General features: G+C 40.1%; 2 protein-coding genes across 3 annotated transcripts in view; one reads left to right on the forward strand and one right to left on the reverse strand.

The window, feature by feature from the left end:
- Positions 1-2,461: 2,461 nt before the first annotated feature.
- LOX (lysyl oxidase) lies at positions 2,462-17,512 on the forward strand. Of its 2 annotated transcripts, XM_065656320.1 has the most exons (7): positions 2,738-3,563; positions 4,020-4,128; positions 5,436-5,573; positions 8,494-8,650; positions 11,088-11,183; positions 11,327-11,442; positions 13,020-17,512. In XM_065656320.1, the coding sequence occupies exons 1-7, from the start codon at positions 2,837-2,839 to the stop codon at positions 13,024-13,026; spliced, it is 1,350 nt and encodes a 449-aa protein (XP_065512392.1). In that variant the 5' UTR covers positions 2,738-2,836; the 3' UTR covers positions 13,027-17,512. The 2 variants fall into 2 exon arrangements, with proteins under 2 accessions (XP_065512393.1, XP_065512392.1); XM_065656321.1 differs by lacking the exon at positions 13,020-17,512 and having other exon boundaries at positions 2,462-3,563; positions 11,327-11,446.
- A 1,307-nt stretch (positions 17,513-18,819) lies between these two features.
- The window catches only part of SRFBP1 (serum response factor binding protein 1), an 83,617-nt gene continuing 77,501 nt past the window's right edge, over positions 18,820-24,935 (reverse strand). Inside the window, exons 5-8 of the mRNA XM_065656547.1 lie at positions 24,636-24,717; positions 22,975-23,719; positions 22,533-22,570; positions 18,820-21,808 (exon numbers count right to left, since the gene is read on the reverse strand). Coding sequence (XP_065512619.1) covers positions 21,621-21,808; positions 22,533-22,570; positions 22,975-23,719; positions 24,636-24,717 — 1,053 coding nt within the window. The 3' untranslated portion in view covers positions 18,820-21,620. The remainder of the gene's footprint in view (positions 21,809-22,532; positions 22,571-22,974; positions 23,720-24,635; positions 24,718-24,935) is intronic.

Below are 24,935 nucleotides of genomic sequence, written 5' to 3' on the forward strand. Positions count from 1 at the left end.
TGGGTTTGACAGCCCTGGTCTAGACAGACACAAGGTATAAAACCTAGTATAATTAGGCAACCTGTGGAGAGGGAGGAGAGGACAGCAGCTGAACGGACATAGGTGCCTAATGATAAGTGAAGGACATGACTCTCTAGGGATGCTGATAGTGCTTTTCATGCATTATGAAACTTTAATTAATTAACAAATAAAACTTGTGGTATGGAAAAAATGGCAAACAATGTGAATGGCTGATACATGCGCAGGACTAGCCTCAACTATGCTTTCTCCAGTTGCATGAAAAATAGTTACTTAATCAGGCAAAAAAAAAAAAAAAGCTAGAATCCTACTGTGTGGAAACTTTGTCTAATATCACACATTGGGCAACAACCTGCTGTTTGTAACACTAGCAAGATTTAGAGGAAGATTAGAAAGATGGAAACCTCATTCCTTCAGTGTTGTATTTTCCCTATCTTCAACCTTTCCATTTTACTCAGTCTTAGTCACTGATTGTTCCAGGCAAACTCTTAAAAGGAGAATAATATTTTCAAAGCCACAATGAGAAAGATCAGAGGGCATGAGCAGTCTGCAAATATGATGAATAAGAGAACCTAAACCAAACCACCTCTATAGCAAGCAGCCCAGACTAGCGGTAACTTGAGTGTGAGACACAATCCACTTGTGGAAAGATACCAGTTACCGGTTCTGGTTGGGACCCCAGTCCAGCAGATGCTCCCCACCAGCCTGGTGAGGGCTAGCAGTGATGACAAACACCAACTTTGCTATTGGGGATAATATTCCCAAGTAAGAAGACTTTGATCTATTTGATGCACACCTGCCCTGTGCTCCTCTGTGTTCTCCAGACTGGGATTTTTTATGATTAACTGCTGATTTCCCAGTGATTTTAACCCTCCAGGTTGTTTGAGTGACTGCAGGGTTAATAGTGCTTAAATAAACTTACTAGGCTGCACACTTGTCTGCAGCACTGACCTCCCGAGAAAGAGAGCAGAGCAAGCCAGCCTGTCACCCAGGGCAGCCAGTGCCGGGCATTGCCCACAGCCTCTGACCCACCTGTCCACAGAGATAAAACGGACTCCCAGGACGCTACCACTGATTTCAGGGACTAGAAAGAGTTATTTTAAAGCTAATCACTACTAATAATAATTGGATAGTGGTGTGAATCACCAATCACAATGCATCACAGCCACAACACAGGACCGCGTTTTGCAGAATTCGGATTCTTGTGAAACATTTGAAGTAATATGCAATTAAAATAAACTACAATATAAAAAACGACAGGAGAACTGTATCAAGAATATCAAAAGGCAGCGGCAAATACCTGCCCAGCCAGTGGTATGTGGACTGTTAACCTGAACTGGGTAAGTGAGCAGTGGTGAGAAGGTGCCTTGCATCTGCCTTAGGAGGATAAAGACTTCCAGCCTCGGCTGATTTGTTTTGACGGGAATATCTTAAGAACTATCCTCACCATCAAACATTCGGTGAAGGAGAACTTTTGTGTATTCTCCTCCATTCCTTTGCAAGGATTCATAAGCAAACAACCCTTGAAAAAATACACTCAAAAGGAGTTCTGGCTGAAATCCACAGACCTTAATTCGTTTGCCTTGCTGGGTGATTTGACTTATCAAAACACAGCGTTGATGAACTCTTGTAAAAGCAGGAAGGGCGGGAGAGGCTTTTGGGCCACAGCCTGCCCTCCTTCTCCCAGCACGGTTTTGGGGACACGGTGCTTGAACCAGGTTTATTTGTCCTGGTGATGGGGCTCAGCCTCTCCCATGTGAAATTTCACTTTTCAATGAAAACTTACTCTGGGAGGACAACCGCCAGTATATTTATCGTGTGACTCATACTCAGAAAACCCAAAAGTCAATAGTCAAGAGTTTATTTGATGGAGGTTTTCTCCTGATCAAGAGGTCATTAAGGAGATCCGACTGTTACTCAGCGCTAAGACGAAGGTCCCTAGCAGCTGCTCCAGCCCGGGAGATGTGCCGGCCAGCACATTTTCCAGAAACATGTTTCCTCTCTCGCTAGCAGCCCCTTCCCCCTCCCCGCCACCCCGTTTCTAGTCTCTCCAGCGCTGATGAGCTAATAGCATTTTTCCTTTGCATACTTTGGCGCTGCCCCACGGCATACTCTGGCAGCCTACGTGTGTCTGAGCGCGCTCGCTCGCCGCAGGCTCGGCTCGGCTCGGCGCGGCTCGGGGCCCGGGGGGAGGCAGGGATGGAAGGAGGCAGGCAGGGAGGGAGGGAAGAAGGAAGGGAGGATGGGCAGCCGCTGCCGCCGCGCCGGCCCTCGCCGCCCCGTTCCCCCCGGCCGCCCCCGCGCGGGGCGGGCGGCGGCGGGCGGGGGGCAGCCGTGGGGAACTGTCAGGGCCGCACGTTTCCAGCCGCATTACGTGAACAAATGGCGGGGGCGCAGCCAGCGGGGCTTGTGTAACTTTGCGAGCGTGCCAGCAAGTTTAAAGTCCCTGGTCTCTCCTCCTCCTTCCCTCGCACCAGACACCAGCGCGGGCCGGAGGACGATGAGAGGCTGATTGTTTGCTCCGGCTCCCATTCGCATCCCCTCGCCTATAAATACCGGGAAGAAGAAAAGCCGCTCCTGCCGCCTCCCCCGGGCCAGGTTTCCTTCCCGACGGCCCGACCTGCCCGATGGCACTGGCTGGGTGCCGCCGCGCTTGAGACCCCGCTGCCTGCCGAACCCTTCCAGAGGCGCAGCCCGCACTCCCCGGCCCCCCCACACCCTCCGCCACATCCCGGGCAGGAAGGCGTCTCTCGCTCTCCGCTCGCCCCCTGGTTTCGCTCGTTCCTCTCTCCCGCCGGCACCCAGGAAAGAGGAGAAGATGCATTTCGCGCCGCCGGGGCTCCTGCTAGCCCATCTCCACGCGTGCATCTACTGGAGCTGCCTGTGGCCCGCCGGTGGCCAGCAGCCGCCGCCGCCCCGCGACCCCCCGCCGCCCCCCGCCGCCTGGAGGCAGCGGATCCAGTGGGAGAACAACGGGCAGGTGTACAGCCTGCTCAGCCTCGGGTCCCAGTACCAGCCTCCCCGGCGCAGGCAGGCGGCGGAGACGGCGGGCAGCCCCATCCTGCTGCTGCGGAACAACGGCACGCTGCCGCGGGGAGCCGCCGCCCGAGCCGCCGCCGCCGCGCAGCCCCAGCCCGCAGCCGGCAGCCGGGGGGGCACCGGCGCACGACACTGGTTCCAGGCCGGCTACCAGGCTCCCTCCGGGGGTCGCGCCGCCGCCGGACAGCGGAGCCAAGGGGCTGCCACTCCCGCGGCCGCCGGCGCGGCCAGAAGCGCCTCCTCGGGGCCGTCGCGACCCAGCGCCCCCACCAGCCCCGCCGGCGGCACCGGGACCGACGGCAACAGAAGCAGCACCGGGGCCGGCGGGCTGCCGCCCCTCAGCAACTTCAGACCCGGGCGGGAAGATGTCATGGTAGGAGACGACCCCTACAACCCCTACAAGTATACGGACGATAACCCCTATTACAACTACTACGACACCTACGAGAGGCCCCGCCAGGGCAGCAGGTACAGACCCGGCTATGGCACCGGCTACTTCCAGTATGGTAAGAGCCCTCCCGTCCCATATCTTCCCTCCCCTTCCCTCCCGCCGGCCCCGCCGCGCCGGCCGCTCGCTCCCGTGCACGCCGGGGCCAGCGCGGCGCGTCCCGACGGGGTGCGGTGCGGGGGTCGGCGGCCCTGCCAGCCCCTCGCTCGGGGCAGAACCGGACCGGGCAGGCGTTTGCACGGCTCCCGGCCTGCGGGCAGCCCGATGGGCGCCTGGGGGCGAGAGGGCGAGCTGCGCGGGCCACAGCAGGAAGGCCACGGCGGGGGTTCCGTCGCCGTGCTCGTGGGGCGGTCTTTGAGAAAAGGCGAAGGGCCTGAGCAGAAGGGAGAGCGAGCTTCATGGTCAGGGGTCCGTAGCAAAACGACGGCACCTAACGATTGGGATGGAAGCCAAGTATCTGCAGACGTGTCCTGGGTTGATCTTGCTGTTATGTGGTTGGTTTGATGAACTGCAGGTCTCCCTGACTTAGTCCCGGATCCCTATTACATCCAGGCGTCCACATATGTCCAGAGGATGTCCATGTATAACTTGAGATGTGCTGCCGAGGAGAACTGCCTGGCAAGGTAGGCATCACCCCGGCTTTTGCCTGTTCACTCTGGGTTCTTGCGCTTCTGCACCCGCCGCAGAGTACCTGAGGACACAGTGAAGAGTGGAGAAAAGTGAGGCTGAAGGGCCCAAGGAAACAGCCCAGTTTGTAACCTTCTAAGCCCGTGGCAGATTGTGTGGTGTGTACATAGGAAAACAATACTGCCATATTAGAGAGACAAACTACAGATGCTTTGAAGAACTTACATTTTGAGAAAAGTTATATTGCACATTTCTATTATCAGGCTCATTTGAACATATCTGAATTTTGCAAAATGGAAGCACCTGAAAAAAACCCGCTTGATTCTGGTGATTTTCATCTCCTTCCTCTAATTCAACCAAATAATATTTTGCTCCATTTAAAAAAACCCCAAACTATTCTTAATCAGCACGAGTTACTATTAAAATTATAACATGCTAATTGTTTCTGGGCCTATGCCTTGTAATGTCTCCTAAGACTAAAATCTCCCTAAAAGTGTTTCAAGTCTTTTACCAGGTTGAAATAACAGCTTTGCTATGAAGTTAGGTCCTGTCTAGCTGGCAAAGAGGGATGTTTCCTGTTTTGTTTGGAAAGAAATCAACATGACTAGTTTTTAACCATTTTAACTTGTTTGATACCTTATCATGTAAAACAGATTTATTTATTTACCAGCATCATTAATTGATGTCAGACGGTTTCCAGGGTCATGCTTTTTCTTCACTTGCTGGAAAAAGAACACATGGCATAAGAAGCAGTATTTTTTATGCTAACTTTACAGTGAAGACTAATTGAAATGTTCTTGCTGGCTATAAATTGATTAAAATATTCCAGTATTTAAAAGACTGTAGATAATAGCTATGTGAAATAGGAAAATATAGCTTGGGGCTTTTTTTTTAATTTACAATAGAAACAAACATCTGTTGTGTGATCTTACATACACAGAAGTTATTTTGGTTAACAGCAACTAATGAAATTGTATTTTGGGTACCGGAGTAATTTTACAGCTAAGCAGTGATCTGCTTCAGAAATGGAGTGTGTCTGTGTGATGGAGGCAGAAAGTAGGTGCTCACACTCCTGTTTATATTATTAGAAGCAGATCTGAGTCTTACTCAGGTCTTACTCAGGTCTTGGTCAGACCTCAGGCACTCCTGAGTGTACCATGTGGAATTCTTGCGCATCTCCAATGCATGTTCTTTAAGGTGGCTGAAAAGATCTGTGCTAGCAGTTAGTTCTGAGACAACATAAAGTGCTTTTTAAAGTGTTTCTTGCATATGCTTATGGGTCTTTTTTTTTGTATTATTACAGCTCAGCTTATCGAGCGGATGTTAGAGACTATGACAATCGGGTGCTCCTGAGATTTCCTCAAAGAGTGAAAAATCAAGGCACATCAGATTTTCTGCCCAGCAGACCCCGTTATTCATGGGAGTGGCACAGCTGTCACCAGTGAGTGAAGTGCTCAGTATGGTACCCTCTTATTATCTTTTTCACTAACAAATTGTCACTCACAAGGTGACATTTTCTCAAACTGCAGTGAAGTGGGGGAAAATCATGGGGAAACTTTAGCCTTTTACTGACTGATTAATTTCATGGTAGTGGTGATTACTTTTTATACAGCCACACGAAACCAAAATGGATATGAAGCTTATCTATAAGTATAAAACTCTTAAAAGTATAAATTCATTACGAGTCTCAAATCAGTTTTGACTGTACCACCTTCTGCATTTACATATATTTTTACATAGGTTATAGTCCAGTTACATTTAAGTGGAACCAGTAAATAAAAGTCCCAATCATGTTAAAGTAATGGTGGAAAGTGTAAAACGTACCTGTACTAGCATATTCCCTGCAATACATCATTGTAAACATTGACCTATACTTCTTTACTTGAATTTCATGGGTTAGTTCTTGGCAAGGAATGGTCTGGTCAATATAAAAGAGAAGATACTGAGTTGACTGATAATATCAATGTCCTTACCATACCATGGTACTTTTCACATATCGGTATTGCTCTAGAAACAGCAAAATTGCTGGAAACATGGCAAGGCAAATGCAGAACATTTTCAACATTTTGGGAGCTGTTAACTCTGCAAGCTTTTACCTTTTCAGAAAATGGATGCACAGTTTGCATGTTTGTTCAAAATTCCGCCATTTTATAGCAGGACAAATCATAAAATACTAGGAAGCTTGCCTTACTCCACTTTACTTCAAATACAATTCTGCTGTTATGGGTACATAAGTGATAACTTAACATTAGTCTATTAAAAAAAAAGATATGTAGTGTGGGCTTGATCTAAAGGCCCCTGGCGTCAGTGGAATATTTTTCTCTAGCTCCAGAGGCTTCAAGCTTTGGCATGAAAAATCAGTATCATTAGAGCAAATTCTTTAAAAAAAAAAAAAGGAAAAAAAAAAGACTTATATTACTAGCAACTGAAATCTTCCATTTGTAGAAGAGCCATTTCTTACTCTGCCGCCATAGGCCAGCTATCACTGTCCAGATGCAAAGTGTCTCTGATGTTGATTCAGTTCTTGGACAGAAAATACTTTGCCTACAAAAAAATGCATTTCTTGTGATCATTTCCATGAGAGTGAAACAAACCCATTTGGAAGTGAACTATAACTGCCAATTAGTTTGGCTAGCCACCAGACTTCAGTGTTAGTCATCATCATTTCACAGAATCACAGAATCACAGAATGTTAGGGATTGGAAGGGACCTTGTAAGATCATCTAGTCCAATCCCCCTGCTGGAGCAGGAACACCTAGAGGAGGTTACACAGGAATGTGTCCAGGCGGGTTTTGAATGTCTCTAGAGGAGACTCCACAACCTCCCTGGGCAGCCTGTTCCAGTGCTCTGTCACCCTCACCATGAAGAAGTTTCTTCTCAAATTTAAGTGGAACCTCTTGTGTTCCAGTTTGTACCCATTACCCCTTGTCTTGCCATTGGTTGTCACCGAGAAGAGCCTGGCTCCATCCTCGTGACACTCACCCTTTACATATTTATAAACATTAATGAGGTCACACCTCAGTCTCCTCCAAGCTAAAGACACCCAGCTCCTTCAGCCTTTCCTCATAAGGGAGATGCTCCACTCCCTTCATCATCTTCATGGCTCTGCGCTGGACTCTCTCCAGCAGTTCCCTGTCCTTCTTGAACTGAGGGGCCCAGAACTGGACGTGATATTCTAGATGTGGTCTCACCAGGGCAGAGTAGAGGGGAAGGAGAACCTCTCTCGACCTACTAACCACTCCCCTTCTAACACACCCCAGGATGCCATTGGCCTTCTTGGCCACAAGGGCACAGTGCTGGCTCATGGTCATCCTGCTGTCCACCAGGACCCCCAGGTCCCTTTCCCCTACACTGCTCTCCAATAGGTCATTCCCCAACCTATACTGGAACCTGGGGTTGTTCCTGCCGAGATGCAAGACTCTACATTTTCCCTTGTTATATTTTATTAAATTTTTCCCCGCCCAACTCCCCAGCCTGTCCAGGTCTCGCTGGATGGCAGCACAGCCCTCTGGCGTGTCAGCCACTCCTCTCATTTGTGTACCAGTTTTAGTGTTCTTGACATGTGCGTTTGTGAGACTTGTGTGCTCCTCTTCATTTTAACAATGTTTGAGTTCTGTTAAATTACAAGCTCAGTTTTCCATGTTTTTGGAAAAAAATGAAATGACAAGAATAATAGATGTTCAAGTCCACAGTAAGAGCTAGAACTCTTACTGTGTGAAAGCAAGAAAGCTGCATCACTGTGCCTAGATCAAAAGCACGCACACTTTTGAAATAGAGACTGCATCAAGTATAGACTAAAAAATTGTTGACATCAGACGAGTTCTGCATTGTCAGCACACAGAAGCTGATTTCTTTATGCATGTTTTGTTTTCACCAATGTTATGAATGCATTACATTGATTGAGGGCCACGGAAATGTAAAAGTAAATTGCTGGGAGTTTGCTAGCAAGTAGCAAACTTCCCTGGAATTTATAGTATGTAAGGTAAGCATTCCTAGCAAAACTTTGGCTAAAGGCAGTTATAAGATGTACAATTCAAATATCAACTGATTGCTCTTGTTACTGGATAAGAGTTGAAACAGGAAATTTCAGAAAAATAGTGCTGCTATTGAGTCTTTCTCTTAACAAACTAAAATCTATTATTTATTTATTTATAGAAGATGGCATTTTTATAGTAATTAAAAATTAGAACAATGAAAATAAAACTTAATTGAATGGCCAGTAATAGTAAAGTATACTAACATGCAAGTTCTGTGTAATAAATAAAATTTGACCAGATCTAACTAAAGGTAGATCTAATAGGAATATGTTAAAATGTTATTGACAAGATGTGATCCATCTTTAATAATCTATGGTTTAACAGACATTATCACAGCATGGATGAATTCAGCCACTATGACTTGTTGGATGCAAGCTCACACAGAAAAGTTGCTGAAGGACACAAAGCAAGTTTCTGTCTTGAAGATACCTCCTGTGATTATGGATATTATAGACGATATGCATGTACAGCGCATACACAAGTAAGAGTTGGTTCAGAGACAATTAAGTTTCTTTTCCCCCTGTAATTTATCTTTGGATCTTTTTTCTACCAATCATCTGATGCCCTAAATTACCTGATGCCCTAACTAGCTCTGAAATTCTCCATCATAGGGGCCAGGATAGCAGTTTGGAGACATAATTTACCCAAGTACTGCTACATGTGGGTTTCTCATTAATATGCAGGGACACTCATTAGCCTAACATCACTGGTAATTAAACTACATTAAAACACACCACAAGTTCTTGCGGTTATAGGACTGGTCAAGCAATGTAGAGAGAACTCAAGACAGAGCCAGTAAAGAAATTGTTTCCCATGTTCATGCCCCCACAAACTGCTTGGTGATGTCCTTGGCTGGTCCCAGCGTTCGTAGGTATTTTCTCCCTTGCAGAGCATGGGGCTGTAAGGTGCTGAATTCCCTTAATATCTATAGCTATTGGCTGGCAATTCAACACAGAAAACTTACAGCATAGTTTTATGTGTATGTAGAAGGCTGTTAAAGAGAATGGCAGCCATGAGAACGTTACGATAGGTGATATACAAACTTAAAAGCAAGGTGTTAGGGCTTATTAAGGGAACAGATTAAAAAATCCAATGTACCGTTATGTTATTATACAAATCCGTGATAGACTCTTACCTTGAATATTGCATGGAGTTCTGCTCACCACCTCTCAAAACTGTTGAAGAAAAACTTAAAAAAACCCAGTTAACCATCCCCAGGAGAATAAGGATGATCAGCAGTATAGTATGGCTACCACACTAAGAGATTTCATAGACTATTCTATTTTGAAAACCAGAAATAATACGAAATCTTGAGTGGTCCTGGATGGAAAGAAGGAAATGTTGATATTCACTGTTCCTCACAGTATAAGAATTTAAGGATATCCGAAAGCAACAGCTTTAAAACAGAGAGGAGTGCTCTTTTGCCATATGAATAAAGTATTAAATTCTTTGCCATATGATGTTGCAGAGACCAAAAATACGCATATGGACTCAAAAGAAATTTAGACAAAGTAATGGAGTCTATTAAACACAAAAATCTGATGGTACTCTGTGTCTTAAATACAGTTAAATGTCTAGTGGAAGGAATATGCCTGGGTAAAGGACATTACACATACCGTTTCTTATGTTCTTTTTTCCTCAAGCATCTGCTGCTGACCACTGTCAGAGACATGGCAATGAGCTCGATGGATCTGTGGTTTAACTCAATGTGGCCATACTCATCATAAACTTGTATCCCTTATTCTGCAGTTTTTAATCTAGGAGGTAGTTATTTTATCACAGAGAAATGCCAGCTATGCTTCACTGGCTGGCGTGTCCACATTTGCATTTTAAATATAATGAATGATCTGCAATACATGAAGGCTTTGAAGAGGTTTTATAAATGTCTTTCTCCTTCTGGAGACTATGACATCTAACTTAGCAATATGCATATTTTACAGTTGGAGTATGTGTCACTAAAATCATGACTGTGTCAGCATTTCCACTGGAAGTCCATATTTCAGGGGTTTGTAATTGGACTGTAAAACTTTCCTCCAGCCTCAGACTTGGCACATACATGCGAGAGTCTGAGCGGATCACCAGCTGGGTCAAGAGGGAACTACTGCAGGACCTGGGTTTTGTGCTCTATGCGTGTCACCAGCACAGATCAGCTTTGCCTAGAGCAAACTGTGTCAGCCATGGTTAAAGACACTGGATCTGAACCATCAATACATTCATATATGGAAATTCTTACTAATGTTCCTAACAGCAAAGAAGATTTCAGAAAAGATTCATCTAGAGGAAAGGCTACGTTTTCAGTTCTCTCAGATTCTTGTGTCACTATTTGCCTGAAGACGTGCCATTTCAGAGCAAAACTTGATGTGAAAATGGCCCTAGAGTCTACTATTCAAAGATGGCACTTTGGCAGAGTACACCTATAGCAAAAAGTTGCATAATTCCTAAGGGTAGAGACAGATTCCAACATGGTGGTCAAGTTTTTATTCAAGGATCTCAGAAGCTATTTATTTGAGATTTATAGACATTTAGGTCCAATTTTTGGTCAGTTTTAATTTTATTCTCACCTTTGTAAAGAATAGCAAGTAATAGCATCAACAATATTTACATAAAAGGAGTACTGTAACAAGTGATAATAAAATACAGGTAAATTACAGGTATCTCACAGATGAACAACTATCAATAGTATAGGTGTTTCTTATGCAGTAGTAATACAGTGCTGTCTATAAAAGCGATATTTTATATTTACATATTCTAGTTTAGTTATTCAAATAAAATGCCAAGAAAAAATGAGCCTCATTTCCTGAGGTAATTTTCATAGTGAAATGTGAAGATTAAGTGTACTTCAGCCTGAGTGTCACTAATGTCTAGAATGTTAACATTCCCAATGATTTTTTAACATCCATCTTAATGCTGTTTTTAAGGGACTGAGCCCTGGCTGCTATGACACTTACAATGCTGATATAGATTGCCAGTGGATTGATATTACAGACGTAAAACCTGGAAATTACATTCTGAAGGTAAGGATTTTAGGAGTGGGGAGGTTTGGCTTTTGTTCATTTGTTTGTTTTTTAAAGAAGCAAATCATATGCATATGTCCTTGTGAATGTAAGTTATCAACTCAAACATGGGAGTAGACAACAATGTACTTTCTCTCCTTAAGGTGAGTGTAAACCCCAGCTATTTGGTGCCTGAATCTGATTACTCCAACAACATAGTACGCTGCGATATACGCTATACGGGCCACCATGCATATGCCTCTGGCTGTACAATTTCACCGTAAGTACATTCCTTTTTCTTTGCAACCGTTTTATATTCATAGTACTAAAGCTGACACACAGATTTATAAATTCATTTTATAAATTCATTTTATAAATTCATTTTATATTGAAAAAATAAGTCCCACCATTAATTCCGGCTATATCAATTTCTTTAGTATGTTGTTTCTTTGGTTTCAGGATCTAGTGTGTTAATTCAAAATTCAGATGGAACTTTTCAAAGGTCTTTTTTGGCAGGAATGATGGGAACAGTTGCTGTGCTGCTGATAACTGCATAGCTTTCCAGTCCTGACCTCCACTAATTAAACTATTTCTGTGAGGCTACCTCTGTTTTTTAAAAATTATTTAGGCTTGACAAACAATCATAAGTGAGGATTTTGCTCTTGCAATCGTGCCATCAGGATATATAGCATTTTCAAAATCGTTGCTACTGCCTGGGCTGCTAGACAACTACCTCTGGTTCATGCCTTCTTTGTATTTGCACTGAAACCTTTCTGTGCTCATCCAATACCCATTTACAGCATCCACACACAAGTGCTGCGCAGTTACAGAGCTCTTAAAACATTCTGCAAAATTCTACACATGTATGTTACTTTGCTCCTGCTGCCGACACTGCAGCCATCCTCCCTGAAACAGTTCTTCCACGCTCCATTTACAGTTGAGTTCTTTAACAGTTTGAACAATGCCACAATTATGCTGCCTTTTTTTTTTTTTCCAAAAAGGCAAATTCATTTAATTGATGTTCTCATGGTTGATCTACGGTAGCTTAGTATCTGTAAAACACACACACACAAAGCAATCAGTCTTCTGTAACACAGAGGTAAGCAGTTCTCAGGATAATATTTTAATTGCCCATACAAAATATTTACTAAGTGATTTCATTTGGATTGCATAAGCAGTGGGTATTAACATTGTGTAGAGGTTCATGTGAGATAAATTCCTGAGCAGTAAATGAAAGGTAAAATGAATGGCCAGTACAGTCTGCTATAATGGCATCAGTGAAACAAACATACTAAATGAATTTGACTATTGCTTAATTAGCCTTTAAAATATTAATTCCTTACTTTGTATTAGGAAACCAGTAATTAAATGAGGCCAAATGAGAAATATTTTTTCATGCCACTGTGGAGATTTGCACTTAAAATCACACTTTGTTCATAAACATGACAAGTTAAATGGCTTCAACAAAATCCTCTATTTGTTCTCGCTGTGTGGTAGTCAGACTTGCAGGAAACAGACGAAAAAGAACAACAGGTGTATTGCAGGTCATGAGCCATTATTTTTGGCAGACTTGAAACAGGAGCTTTTAAAGCATTTCTGTGTAACAGGACTAACGGGAACATCGTTTCTGTTCACATTCACGTGGAAGGGAAATTTATGCTTCATGCCTTTAACGTTTAGTCTACCCATCTTACCTCTTTAAATGTTATCAAGGAAACATATTGTGCAAGGTGAGGAAACAAAATCTCTGTTATTGTTTGCTGACCTGCAGCTTCAAGCTGACAAAAGAGTGTTAAGCAGATACCCTTTTTTATCTGCTTGGTCATCTGTATAACATTGTTTCTTTTCTTTTGACAGGTACTGAGAAAGTTGCAAGAAAATGGATGAGAGGTGCCAAATGTTTTGAACTGAAATATCATTGTATAAACTTCAATAGGATGTAAACACTATAGAAACAAAACTACAGAACATACACACATACACCCACACACCTTATGTGATCTTGAAGCACTTCAGCTGCTTCTCAACCAAATCTGTAACTGGATTTTAAGCATTTAAATTGGCATTAGTTTTATTACTCTTGAAATGTGTGGAACTGGTGATTCATGCACAGATCCTTTGAATTTTGAAAATCTAACTCATTCATAAAAACATAAGCATTTCTTAGCTCCTGAAAATTTGGAGTTTAGGTGATAATAAACTTTAGTGGGAATATGACTGGTGAATGAGTTGAACATATTTTAAAAGGTAGCAAAAATTTATGTTAAATGAATTAAATAAAATGAAATAGAAAGTACTAATTTCAGCTATCTCAGAAAATACCAGAATGAAAACCAGCTTGAGAGTACTGCTACAGTACCATTAATATAAAACTTGCTAGGACACATTGATATGAATGAGAAAAGTATGTTCAGTTTTCAAGGACTATTAACATATAGCAGAGAAATACATATATATATATATATAACAGTTATAACCCCTGCAAGAAAAGTTATGTTTACATTTTTAATACATTAGAAGTTTTTCCATTTTCTTAAGTAAAAACAGATGGGGTTTTGAAAGAAACTTTGCATCTGTGGAAATGAATTAAAGAACTTATCCACCTTTCTATGTTCAAGATATTTTTCAAGGTGGGGCTTTTAAAAGACTTCTGCAAACTTAATGTGGATAAATACTTGTCCAGAAAGGGGCTCTTGGAGATGACGAAGAGTCCCTAATGTAGTCATCTGTGAAAAACATCCAACTTGAACAGGTTAACCATCAAAATAATACAGGCAATTAACTCAGGTGGCACCACAAACAGAAGTAGGTCAGAATCTCTACCAAAGTATTTTTATAATGAAAAAGCCTACTACCTGCTTCCCCCTTAAGTACTGTATTTGACTTTTAAAATGTATATCTCAGTATTCAAACAATGAAGTTGAAAATATACTATATATAGAGGGAGAACAAAAGCCCTGCTAGGCTGTTCAGGAACCAAATACAACATTGTTAAGGGGAAAAAAAATCCAGCCCAAATTAAAGTTTTTGCTGAACTGCTTAACTGGTGCTGGGTACACCACTCCTCCACCCATCCCCAAATTATTTTGCTTTTGCAGAGCACCCTGCTGTAAGCTACAGTAGCTGTGATTTTGTTTTTAAACTGTGAAATAACATATCACAAGGGGATCTGGTGTTTGGTTTTTCTTTTTTCCTTCCCCCCCCACCGCCCCCGAAAATTTCTTATCATGTAAAATGAAGGATCTGCTTTTGAGACAAAGGGACCTAGAAATACTGATTGGTATTGATTTAGTCAACAGTTCAAAACAGCTAATGAAATATGGAAAGCTCAATATCCTCTTAAAAAATTGAAAAACACACTCAGTATAGTTGAAAAATCTGTGGGGTATGGAGAGGTTTTATTATCCCCATTGAGAATACTTCAGGCAGTATTTGGAATGATTTTATGCAATAGAACCCTAGGGATTTAGTTTGGTAGTTTTATGAATTATCGTAATATCCTTTATGGATCAACTTGTTTGCTACCAATATTCAATCTTATTTCACAATTATAAAGTATTTCCACCCTAATCATAACTTAGTTACAGATTTACACAACTACCATGTATACTTAAAAGAATCTAAAAACCAGCAACCCAGTGATTATTATCCAACATTGGGAGTGGGTGCAGAATGAATATCATTTATACCTGCAGGTCCCTTTTTGTTTGCTGAGAGATCCATTTTAACAATCAGTCACCAGTACGGGCAACAAACAGAAGCAAAATTTGGAAACTAGGAGTATTAGAAAGCCATTTATTACGTATGTCTGCAAAAACTGAGGGTCTGCTTAAAGTCCAGGCTTTTGAAATCTCAGCCTAGAATTTTTAAGATTAAGTGGTGTTAAGGGATGCAAGTGCATTCACCTTTTTGTAGACTTAAGACAAAATTGGGGTGAAAGTCCCGACAGCAGCTTGGGCAGTGGACACAAAAGCTACTGTAATGGAAGCTAGGCTGTGGGCACGGGCTGCTTCCTGGCAAGAGGTTGTGAGCTCGTACCTCCTTGTGCCTGGTGCTAATGTGGGATAAGAGAGCACTAGCTGGACACAGAACAGCCACAGAAACTGAGTTTATCCTTCGGCTTACGAGGCAGTAACCTGCTCACATGTCCATACCCAAACTACTTGCAGAACTCCACAGAAGTCAGCAAGGAGCCAGAGGACCTTGAGCATCTGTGTAGGTGGAGCAAGTTGTAATACTGAACTTGGTCCTTTCAGTGGGAATGGCCTGGTTCAGGAAGGTGCTGAATGCCACAACTTTGAATATTGGGGATATTGTAGCTACAAAAATGTAGCTTTTTTTTTTTTTGGTAGCAAAATATTGTATTTGTTTTGAAATGTGTGTTAAGCAACATGACAGTGATGTACAATAGCACAAAAATTGCCTAAGATAACACGAACAGTCTATTTAGAAAAAAAGGAGGGATTTTAGGATTAAAAAAAATGAAGGGATGTGACTTTAACTTCCCCTGTTTAACTGTAGTAAATCACAATACAGTAGAAGAGTTTATTATATAGCATGTGTAGAAGTAGTTCTAAATAAGGGAGTGCCAACCAGTATTTTCGGTATCTTGGCTCTGCAGTGTTGACCCAGACACTTTAACTTACTTTTTTCATACTGGAATATATTTATGTGATTACATGCATTTTTGTTGAAAAACATTTATAAAAACTGTTTTGATAAAAGCTTATACAGCAAATTATACTTTGGAATACTTTCCACCAGATATTTGGCTTATTCCCATCATCTTTGAAAGGCATCTTGCCATTGGTCTCAGTGGGAGCAAAATCAGATTTAGATTTTGTGAGAATTCTAGAACAAATTTGCTATCTTGCAGTCTCAAATTTCCTTTGAAAAGCCGAATTGTAAAAATGTGTGTGAAGCAATTACCTCCCACATTTCAGATCTTGAGATAAATATTGCACATAAGGAACATATTGTATGCCAGCCAGGTTCATTACAGGAGGGGTTTGTTATATTTTTTTTAATCCTGAAATACATTTGATATTTGCATATTTCTAGACAAAAGTGTAAGAAAAATGACAGATTGGTCACCAATGGAACCAACGTATTGTGTAGATGATGTTTTTGTGTTAGTAAAAGTCTACTTGTTTTCTCTCTGCTCCGAAGTTTACTATGCAGTGTCGAATGAGTGCAAACACCAGCTGTACCTTCCTATAGCCATTCATACATTGTACTCATTCAAAACCAGCAGGGTGAATTTCATACATGAGACATTGAAAGGTGGTTTATCCTGTGTCTCACATTTATGCCGATAAGGCATTTTCATTTTCTCCACATCCTAAAAGGTGCTGAAAGATTTTAACTTGAATTAAAACCAAAGAGTATGTTTTTGGGAGGTTTTTATTATGCAACTAAGTGCTAGATACAGTGAAATGCCACTTGTTTTTTTGCAACTTTTTTGAAGGTTTTTCATTATTTCCTTTACTTTTCTTCCAAGAGTCTTACTTTCAGTAACTTTACATCTTTACCTGAAGCGCTCTAATTTATAATATTCAGGCACTAGCTTTGTATTCTTCATTGCACTTTCATATTCTTGTGTTACATGCCCGTATAATGGTTGCAAGTTTATGTGAAAATGACTTGAATAAAATGTTTCAAGCGTGCTACTTGTCAAAGTATTATACTTCATGCATAGGCCAGATCCATCTCTCAGTGAGAAGGCTTCAATTGAAGTTGTTATATCTATCTGAAAATGAGGAAGATTTTATCATGTTGACATGGTCTCAGAAAAAAATGTTGCAACAAGTTAGAAACAAGAAAGAAAAAGTTGCAAGGCATGATAAATTACCTCTCACACCACAGGAAGGCTTAACACCTGAAGGTGTAACAGGATGAGGTATGGTTCATCAGGATACAAGATTTCCTTACCATATTGGCTGTCTCCGCAGGAACAGGACCTTAGAAACCACTTTCGGAATTTCTGCTCCAAAACATTTACTTTAATCAAAAGAACATTTGAGCAGTCCATGGTAGAAAGTCTACTAGAAAACTGACCAATACATTTAACATTCAGTTACTCCAAAAACATTTTACCCTTTGTTATTTACATTCTCTGAGTACAAACCAATGGCCTGCTGCCTCTTCAATCTATGCTAAATGAATGAAATAGGCTAAATTGTGAAGCATCTCTTGTCCTGTCACTGAGGGATTATAGCACAAGAGCATGGTTAAAAACTTTGGAATGTTGACTCCAGTAAGAGGTTGTCAAACACTTAAATATGAACTCATAGCACTCTTGACTTTGAGTAAATGGAGACAAAAACGATGTAATAACTTTTAAAATTAATAAAATAAATGTAGAATTATTTCAGATATAAACAATGTTGTGAATATGTTTCTACAGTTTATTTAATGACGTTATTCCTATACTGCTATATATTAGAGCTAAGAACTTCAAACTGGGAATTCCTGCAAGTGCTATGCCTAGAGCTCAGAAGTCACTGTGGGTCAGAATCCATGCAAAACCAAAAATGCAGTAAAAAAACCCCACATGCAATTATTGCAGAAGGTGTCTTCAAATTTACTGAAAATAAAACATCTCCAGGTTTCCAGGTATCTTCTACCTGCTATTGTACTATCTCGTTTTCACATTACCTGCCTAGTATTGCAAAATGATCTATCACCTACCTACAATTAGAATGCAGCCCAACATTTTTGGTTAAGAAAGTATTGCTGTAACTGAATTTTCATTCAAGCCCTATTTCTCCTGATCTAATCTGTCTATAGAAACTGATGAAAGAAATATTTACATCTGTTTGGAAGTCTTCAAACTGGTGCTATCAATAGTATACCTGTCCTTCTTAAAAAAAAAAAAATCACATTTAAACTAACATTGACTCTCTTGAAAGACATTGATTGTTTTGCCAGTAAGTCTGAATTGAAAAAACTGCGCACCTGAAGCAGTCTGGTAGTATCTGACAGTATGTACCCTGACTGGGAACATTTATTCTATGGTATGTCGCTGAACTGGAAAGCATGGTTCTGAATGTTTTTTAAATCTAATCATCACAGAGTGAAATAACTTTCCATATCATCATAAAAATAAATTGGTAGTACTTTGTAAGAGATCTCTGTCTAAACACTGTTACAGATACAAGTTATGTTAAAATAATGTATATACCGAAAATGTTATGTTGTTACAATGAGGAGAAAATGTTCTGAACTTTATCAACAGCCTCCAGATAAGTTCATAGGTTTATCAGTTGATAAAAAATTGCCCAGTTGCACATAAAAAATATTATCAAATCTCAGCAATCACAACTTGTTCGTATAGTTTATTAAGGCTGTGATAGAGGTGAGTCACTAAGCACCAGCTAAAAGTAGCAGTAACCCATTAAAATATGAAGCAATTCCAGTAACCTAATCTCCTCTCATTCATATTCAGTGTATGTTATCTTTTTTCTTTTCTTTAAAGAAGTGTTTTTGAAGACAAAAAAAGATGTCTTGATAAGTCAGGCTTCCTTCAGGAAGAGTTCTGTGGGCACGAATTACAGCTGTAAGAATGGAGAAAGAAACTTGCTCAAATGCCAAGATAAACTAATGCTTCTAGATCTCTAAGCACATGTAAAAAAGCAGTTCAGAACATAAGCTCCTCAAGAGTATTTAAATTTTTTTTCTTCTTTCCCAAACTATCTGCAATCTTTAATTTTTGGTCTTTAATGTGAATCAACTCTTAAAAATAGGTGCTTCCCTGCAGAAACAAAGATAAGCTGCCCATGAAAAACTATTGTAGCTGACGACACCTACCAAATAATTTTTTCTTGCCTTTTATTGGAATCAGAGAAGTCACATACCAAACATCTGGTTGACATAGCATTCGGCTAGGACTTACTTATTTAAAGCATTAAGGATTAGCATTTGCACCTGGAAAACTTAAAAGAGTTTGTCTATAGCACATAAACACATAGCTTGTTCTAGAAAATATGATCCTTCCCTACAAAACTACAGTAAACGTGTTTCCACGTTTATTTTGATGCTCCTGGCCTTAAATGTTGTTCTGTATGGTACAATAAAAACAACAACTGAAAACACTGGGAAATGGAAGGGTATTCAAATTTCTAACTCCTCTGAGTAGCAATGCCATTCAGGAAGATAACACCACATACACCGACATTTGTTTAGGATGCAGAAGAGAAAGCCTAACCAAGTGGGGCAAAGACATGCCTAGATAATAATATAAAATGGACCAACCAGAACATTTAGCCTTCAGGAACTTAACACAGGACAGGAGAATGGGCAGAAATTGCTGGGCTACAAATACTAACATAAAACATCCGCAGGAAAGAGAGGTGGCAATATCAGCAACAGATTAACGCTAGAAAATCTAAATTTGTTCCTGTCATTTGAGGCTATTGTCATCCCAGGTGGAATACATTGAGGTATTACACAGTGACTGTGTGTTTTAGACACAATCAGGAACTCCTCTGTGAAGCCACTGATGGTTAGGGAGTCATTGCTTCACTCAGTCCTAAGTGTACAAAATCAGAAGGAGTAGATGAGGTAGAAAGAGACCTCTGGATGTCATTTATTTCAAATGCTCTGTCCAAGCAGGGTCACCTCAAGACAGTTACCAGGACTGTGTCCAGCCAGGTTCTCAGTATCTCCAAAGACGGAGACTTCAAAATATCTGGGCACCCGTGCCAGTGCTCTGTCACCCTCACAGTGAAAAAAGTTTTTCTTGTTTATGTGGAATTTATTGTATTTCCATTTGTGCCCATTGCCTCTTGTGCTGCCACTCAACAGCACTGAGAAGAGTCTGGCTCAATCTTCTTTACACTTCCCTTCCCCTGCCCCATATTTATACACATCAAGAAGGTCTCCCTGAGCCTTCTCTTCTCCTGAACAGTCTCTCAGTTCTCTCAGTCTCTACTCCTTTGCAATATACTTCAAGCCCTTAATCATCTTGGTCACCTTTTGCTGGACTCGTTCCTGTCTGTCCATGTCCCTTGTGCACTGGGGAGTCCAGAACTGGACCCAGCATTTCTGATGTGGCCTCCTCAGTGCTGAGTACAGGGCAAGGATCACCTCCCTTGTCCTGCTGGCAACACTTTCTAATGGAGCCCAGGAGGCTGATGGCCTTCTTTGCCAAGACACAGAAAAATATTGTTTTTCATAAGAGTGTAATACATAGGAAGGACTTCTACACCTTAAGGGATTATAGATTCCACAAGTTTACATGGATTTAAGAGCAGATAAATCTGCAGAAAATAAATCCATTGAGGATTATTAAATAGAATAACCTACAATATCACAAGATGTCCCTGAGCTCTAAAATTGGAAGCGTAACAAGCTGGAAATTGGAAGCACTGTGTGCTTCCTCTATGTCTATGCTTAAGCATGCCTGTTTGACAACTGTTGAAGGTATTAGGCTAGATGGACATTTGGTATGATGCGGGGCTATTCTTAGGCATTCCAAAACACAACATGAATTGTGCAGTGTATTATCTTATACCCACTGCAGTCATTTACCAAGTTTCCAAATTAATTTGATTATGAAAGTTAACTATATTTAAACAAACAACACGGTTAAAGATGAATTACAAGTTCAGAACTTTTTTCAATTAAGCAATAGGAAAAGCCCCTGAAGAAAAATTACAATAAAGATTTTACCGATCGAACTAACTCCCAAACTCAGAATGGCACTTAAAAGTCAAGGGTTTCTTAGCGTAGAAAGACCTTTCAGTTTTTCAGCATTCTTTCAAAAAGTGCAAGATAGACATGTTGGAGTACCCAGAAATATCCTTCAGGACAACAGTATTAAAGACACTCAGTTCTTCAAATCTGCAGTATAATCAAAGGACAGAGATGACAATTTAACATGCCAATATTTTATTGCTCTCCAGAAACTTTCATGTCATCACGCATGCTACTGATTAGCTTTACCAGCTGCCTGATACATTCAGGAATTTTTAAAGTCTGTTCGAGTTTAAGAATCTCTTAGTTTTTCTCAGTTAAGATGTATTTGATAATACAGTTCTAGGATGATCACCTCAGTATTTTGTATTCTCCCCTCTCTCTTGACAGCCAAGTCCTTGTACAGTTTAAAGTACATTTTTATACACAAAAAAAAAAGCTCTGAAGAATCTGTACTATTCCTACAGGGCACTAATGATGTTCCTAAAATCCATTAATTCACATTAAGGTGTATTTCATAATTAGTGGCACTATATAACGGGATCTATGAACTGAGACCATATGACCACATTAACCAATAGAAAGCACATTGAATAAATGAAGTAATCTTCATTATTGAATGATAATAAGTTCTAGCAGTTGCTATTTTACAGGTTGCAAAGGATAAGGACAGTATAGCAAAAATGTTCAAACAGTAGTTGTAACACCATGGGATGCAAATCACAAAAGAATATTTTTTTTAAATCTCAATTTACATATAGTCTAGTCATCAAATTTAATCTTTTTGCCTTGGAATGCTGTAATTTGAGACATTTGTTCCCGGCGCCTCCTGCTTGCTTCCCATGAAGGATGAAGAGGCTGCTCCAAACCTGCTTTCTTATTGTCGCATTTAATACTTGCAGCTTTTGCAAATGGTTGCTTCTTGAGCTGTGGTTCCTTTTTAAGAAGAGCTGTGCAAGAAGAACAAAATAAGACATTAACTACATCATGAACCTTCATAAAAATACACTAAAACTACCTTGGGATTGCAGATATTTTCAAGAATTTCTTAATGAGCCACAGAGAACACACTCATCTGAATTTTCACACCAAGATTTCCTCATCTTGCAGCCCAGTAAATTGTCACTTAGTAGAATGCAGATAGTTAAAATTTGTTATTGCGGATCACATTCAAAATTTGTGTAGACAAATAAACAGCACAATCTCAACTCCTTCCTTCACAATAAACCAATGAGATATTATACACTGTAACTCAGTAAGACTGAAATAATATCCTTGATCCAATGAATACCAAAATAGAACCATGTACTATCAATGGAATAAAATACTGAAAGAGCTATTGAAGGAATTACTTATGTGATAACCTACATACAAAATCTGACACCTTTACCTGTACATGGGTAACACTAACTGCTCGACATGAAAACAGATGGAAAAGCACTTTCCTGTGTAAACCCTACTTTAAGTATTTCTAATATTCAAAAAAGGAAATAGTGAACAATATCCAGATTAAAATGAAACCTCCACAATTTGACCAGTTTAACAAAAAATGTTAAAATACGTGCTAAAAAATTGAAATGAAACAAAAAATAGCCTATCATGATTAGATTGCAGAGGCAATAAAATCTCAAGATGTTTTTACTCTTATAACTTTACCAGGCTAAGTAAACATACCTGTTCTTCCATTTTTGAGAGGCTGGTCTTTAGTATTTCTAAAAATAAAGAGAGAATTTAGGATTTTTTGACAAACTTGTAAGACGACAAACACCCATGAATAATGAATCATAATCACCAAAACACTCATGCAAGCACCAAACACCTTTCAAGCATAATGTATATTGTTTCCTCCTTGTTAATAAAGAAGTAAAAATAGAAGTATTCAGTAGTGACTGGATGCAGGTCTAGTTAGAAATCCTATGTATATGTTAGTGCTAGTATAAATACGAAAAATACATAAGTGTCACGAAAGCACAAGAAGACTGCAGAGTACTATATATGAAACTGTTTTAAGCTATGATTGGCTGAAATTCTCCTGGTTTGGTAAGGGCTACTAAAAATCACAACAATTTCCATTATGGGGAAAGAGGGAATGGTGAACATAAGGGGAAAGGTTTACCTTCTTCTGTTTTGAGATTTCTCATTAGAGGTAGACAATGAACTGCAGAACATTGATTCTAGCCTGCTTGCTTTTGCATGTGGCTTTCCTTCTTCCAGGATCAAATTTTGTGCTGTCCCAGCTGCTGTGTTCTTTTCATTCTTCACTACATTTTTCTGAAGCCTACCCTTTTCATTTGCTGAAGAAAGATCATCAACTGCTGCTATCTTTTTATTTCTTTTTACTTTGCCAATGAAGAAATCATCATCGCTGTCACTGTCAGAATCTGATGACTGGTTATAAAATCTCTCTTCAGTACTATCATCAAAGTACTCCTCTTCATTAGGTTGCTCCTGGTCACTGTCATCATTAATTATTTCTTTTATTGCATTTAATTTGTTCATGCTCATATTTTCTTTCCTTTTTTGATAGCCAAGTTTCTTTCCCGTTTTATTCTGAGTGACTGCTTGCATTTCTCCTGCCTGAAATGAAGATTCTTCTGGAGCATATGCTCTTTCCATTACCACAGTTTCCTGCTCAGATTCACTCTCACAGGGGTCTTTACCCACCCTATCAGTTTCTATTTTCATACTCATTTTTGCTTTGTGTTCATATCCTTGCTGTTTATGAGCTGGTTTAAGACCTTGGTCACCCAAATTACTATTGAAATGTTGTGCTGACTTAGGCTGTTCTTCTGATTTAGCCTTTTTTGCAGGTATGGTTGTGGCTGGGTTCTTTCTTGCATCCTTAAAAGCTTCTACAGCAGCTATACAAGGGGAAGAAGAAAAATATTTTGTTGCAGCTACACATGAGTTTACAGAGTTATTTTAACACAATAAAACATTTTTGCAAGTTAGATAAGTTGCATTGAACAAGCATATTTTGACTGTCCTTATCAATCATTCAGTGAACACACAGAAAGTGGAAATATTTTAGAGTACAGTATCAACAAAAGTGAGGAGAAGAACCTGAAATTATTACCAACTGAATATACTGTTAAACTTGGGTTTAACTGTGAACTTCTCTTCAACAAATAACCTGCAGTTGTTCATCTAGGGAATTACTCTGTGTGTAAAAGCTGCAAACAAACAGTAGATTGCTCAGAAATAACTGAATGGGTATTTGACATACTCTGTTATTAACAAAGCAACTTTTTGACATTATTACTAGGACTTGACCCTTTTAAACATCAATTCTAGTTGGAAAAAAGGATTGTAATGACAGGTTCCAGGAAAGTTGAAGGGACTCATTTACAAAAAACCTTTTAGCTGCCTTTAGAAACCCAATTGTAATGCTCCTTCTACCTTCGTATCTGATAGTTATTGTGCTCATTGCCAGTTCAGTCCTATTTAATTTAGAGATAGTCCATTACATGCATTCGATTTTTAGAATTCCCATTGTGAGGCCTGTTTATCCTACACCCTATATCTTAAATGTCATATAGCATACTGTCACACATATGCCCATTTCAACCAATATAAATGGCTACAAGATGGTGACAGCTGGTTCACTGCAGCTAGTCAAGGTAATTACAAGAGTGGTTTTGTTTTTGTGGGGTTTTTTTGTTTGTTTGTTTATTACCTTTCTTTTTATATTGGTTGTTCATGTCTGGAATGTACAGCAGCAAGATAACACATCAGTAGGCTACTGAAGTCATAAATAAGTTAATATATATTTCATACCTTTAAGTTCAACAAATCTGGGCTTCAAGATGGGGTGTGTTGCAAGTCTTGCAATGGCTCTCTCAGTTGCAGTACAATTTGGCTATACGAAAAAAATCCAAAGGCATGAAATCAATAGAATTGTGAATACTTACACAGGTCTGTATTGGTTATGTTACAATGCAACTAATGTGATTCTGGACTATTGACTGAACAAGAGGAAAAGCTTATGACACTGTAATATTTGAGTATTTCTTGTTTTTACTGTATTATTGTCATCCTAAAGGAGGAAAAAACTGACTACCAAAACTCTGACAGAAT

This window comes from Caloenas nicobarica, chromosome Z (assembly GCF_036013445.1).
Source record: "Caloenas nicobarica isolate bCalNic1 chromosome Z, bCalNic1.hap1, whole genome shotgun sequence".
NCBI classification, from domain to species: domain Eukaryota; kingdom Metazoa; phylum Chordata; class Aves; order Columbiformes; family Columbidae; genus Caloenas; species Caloenas nicobarica.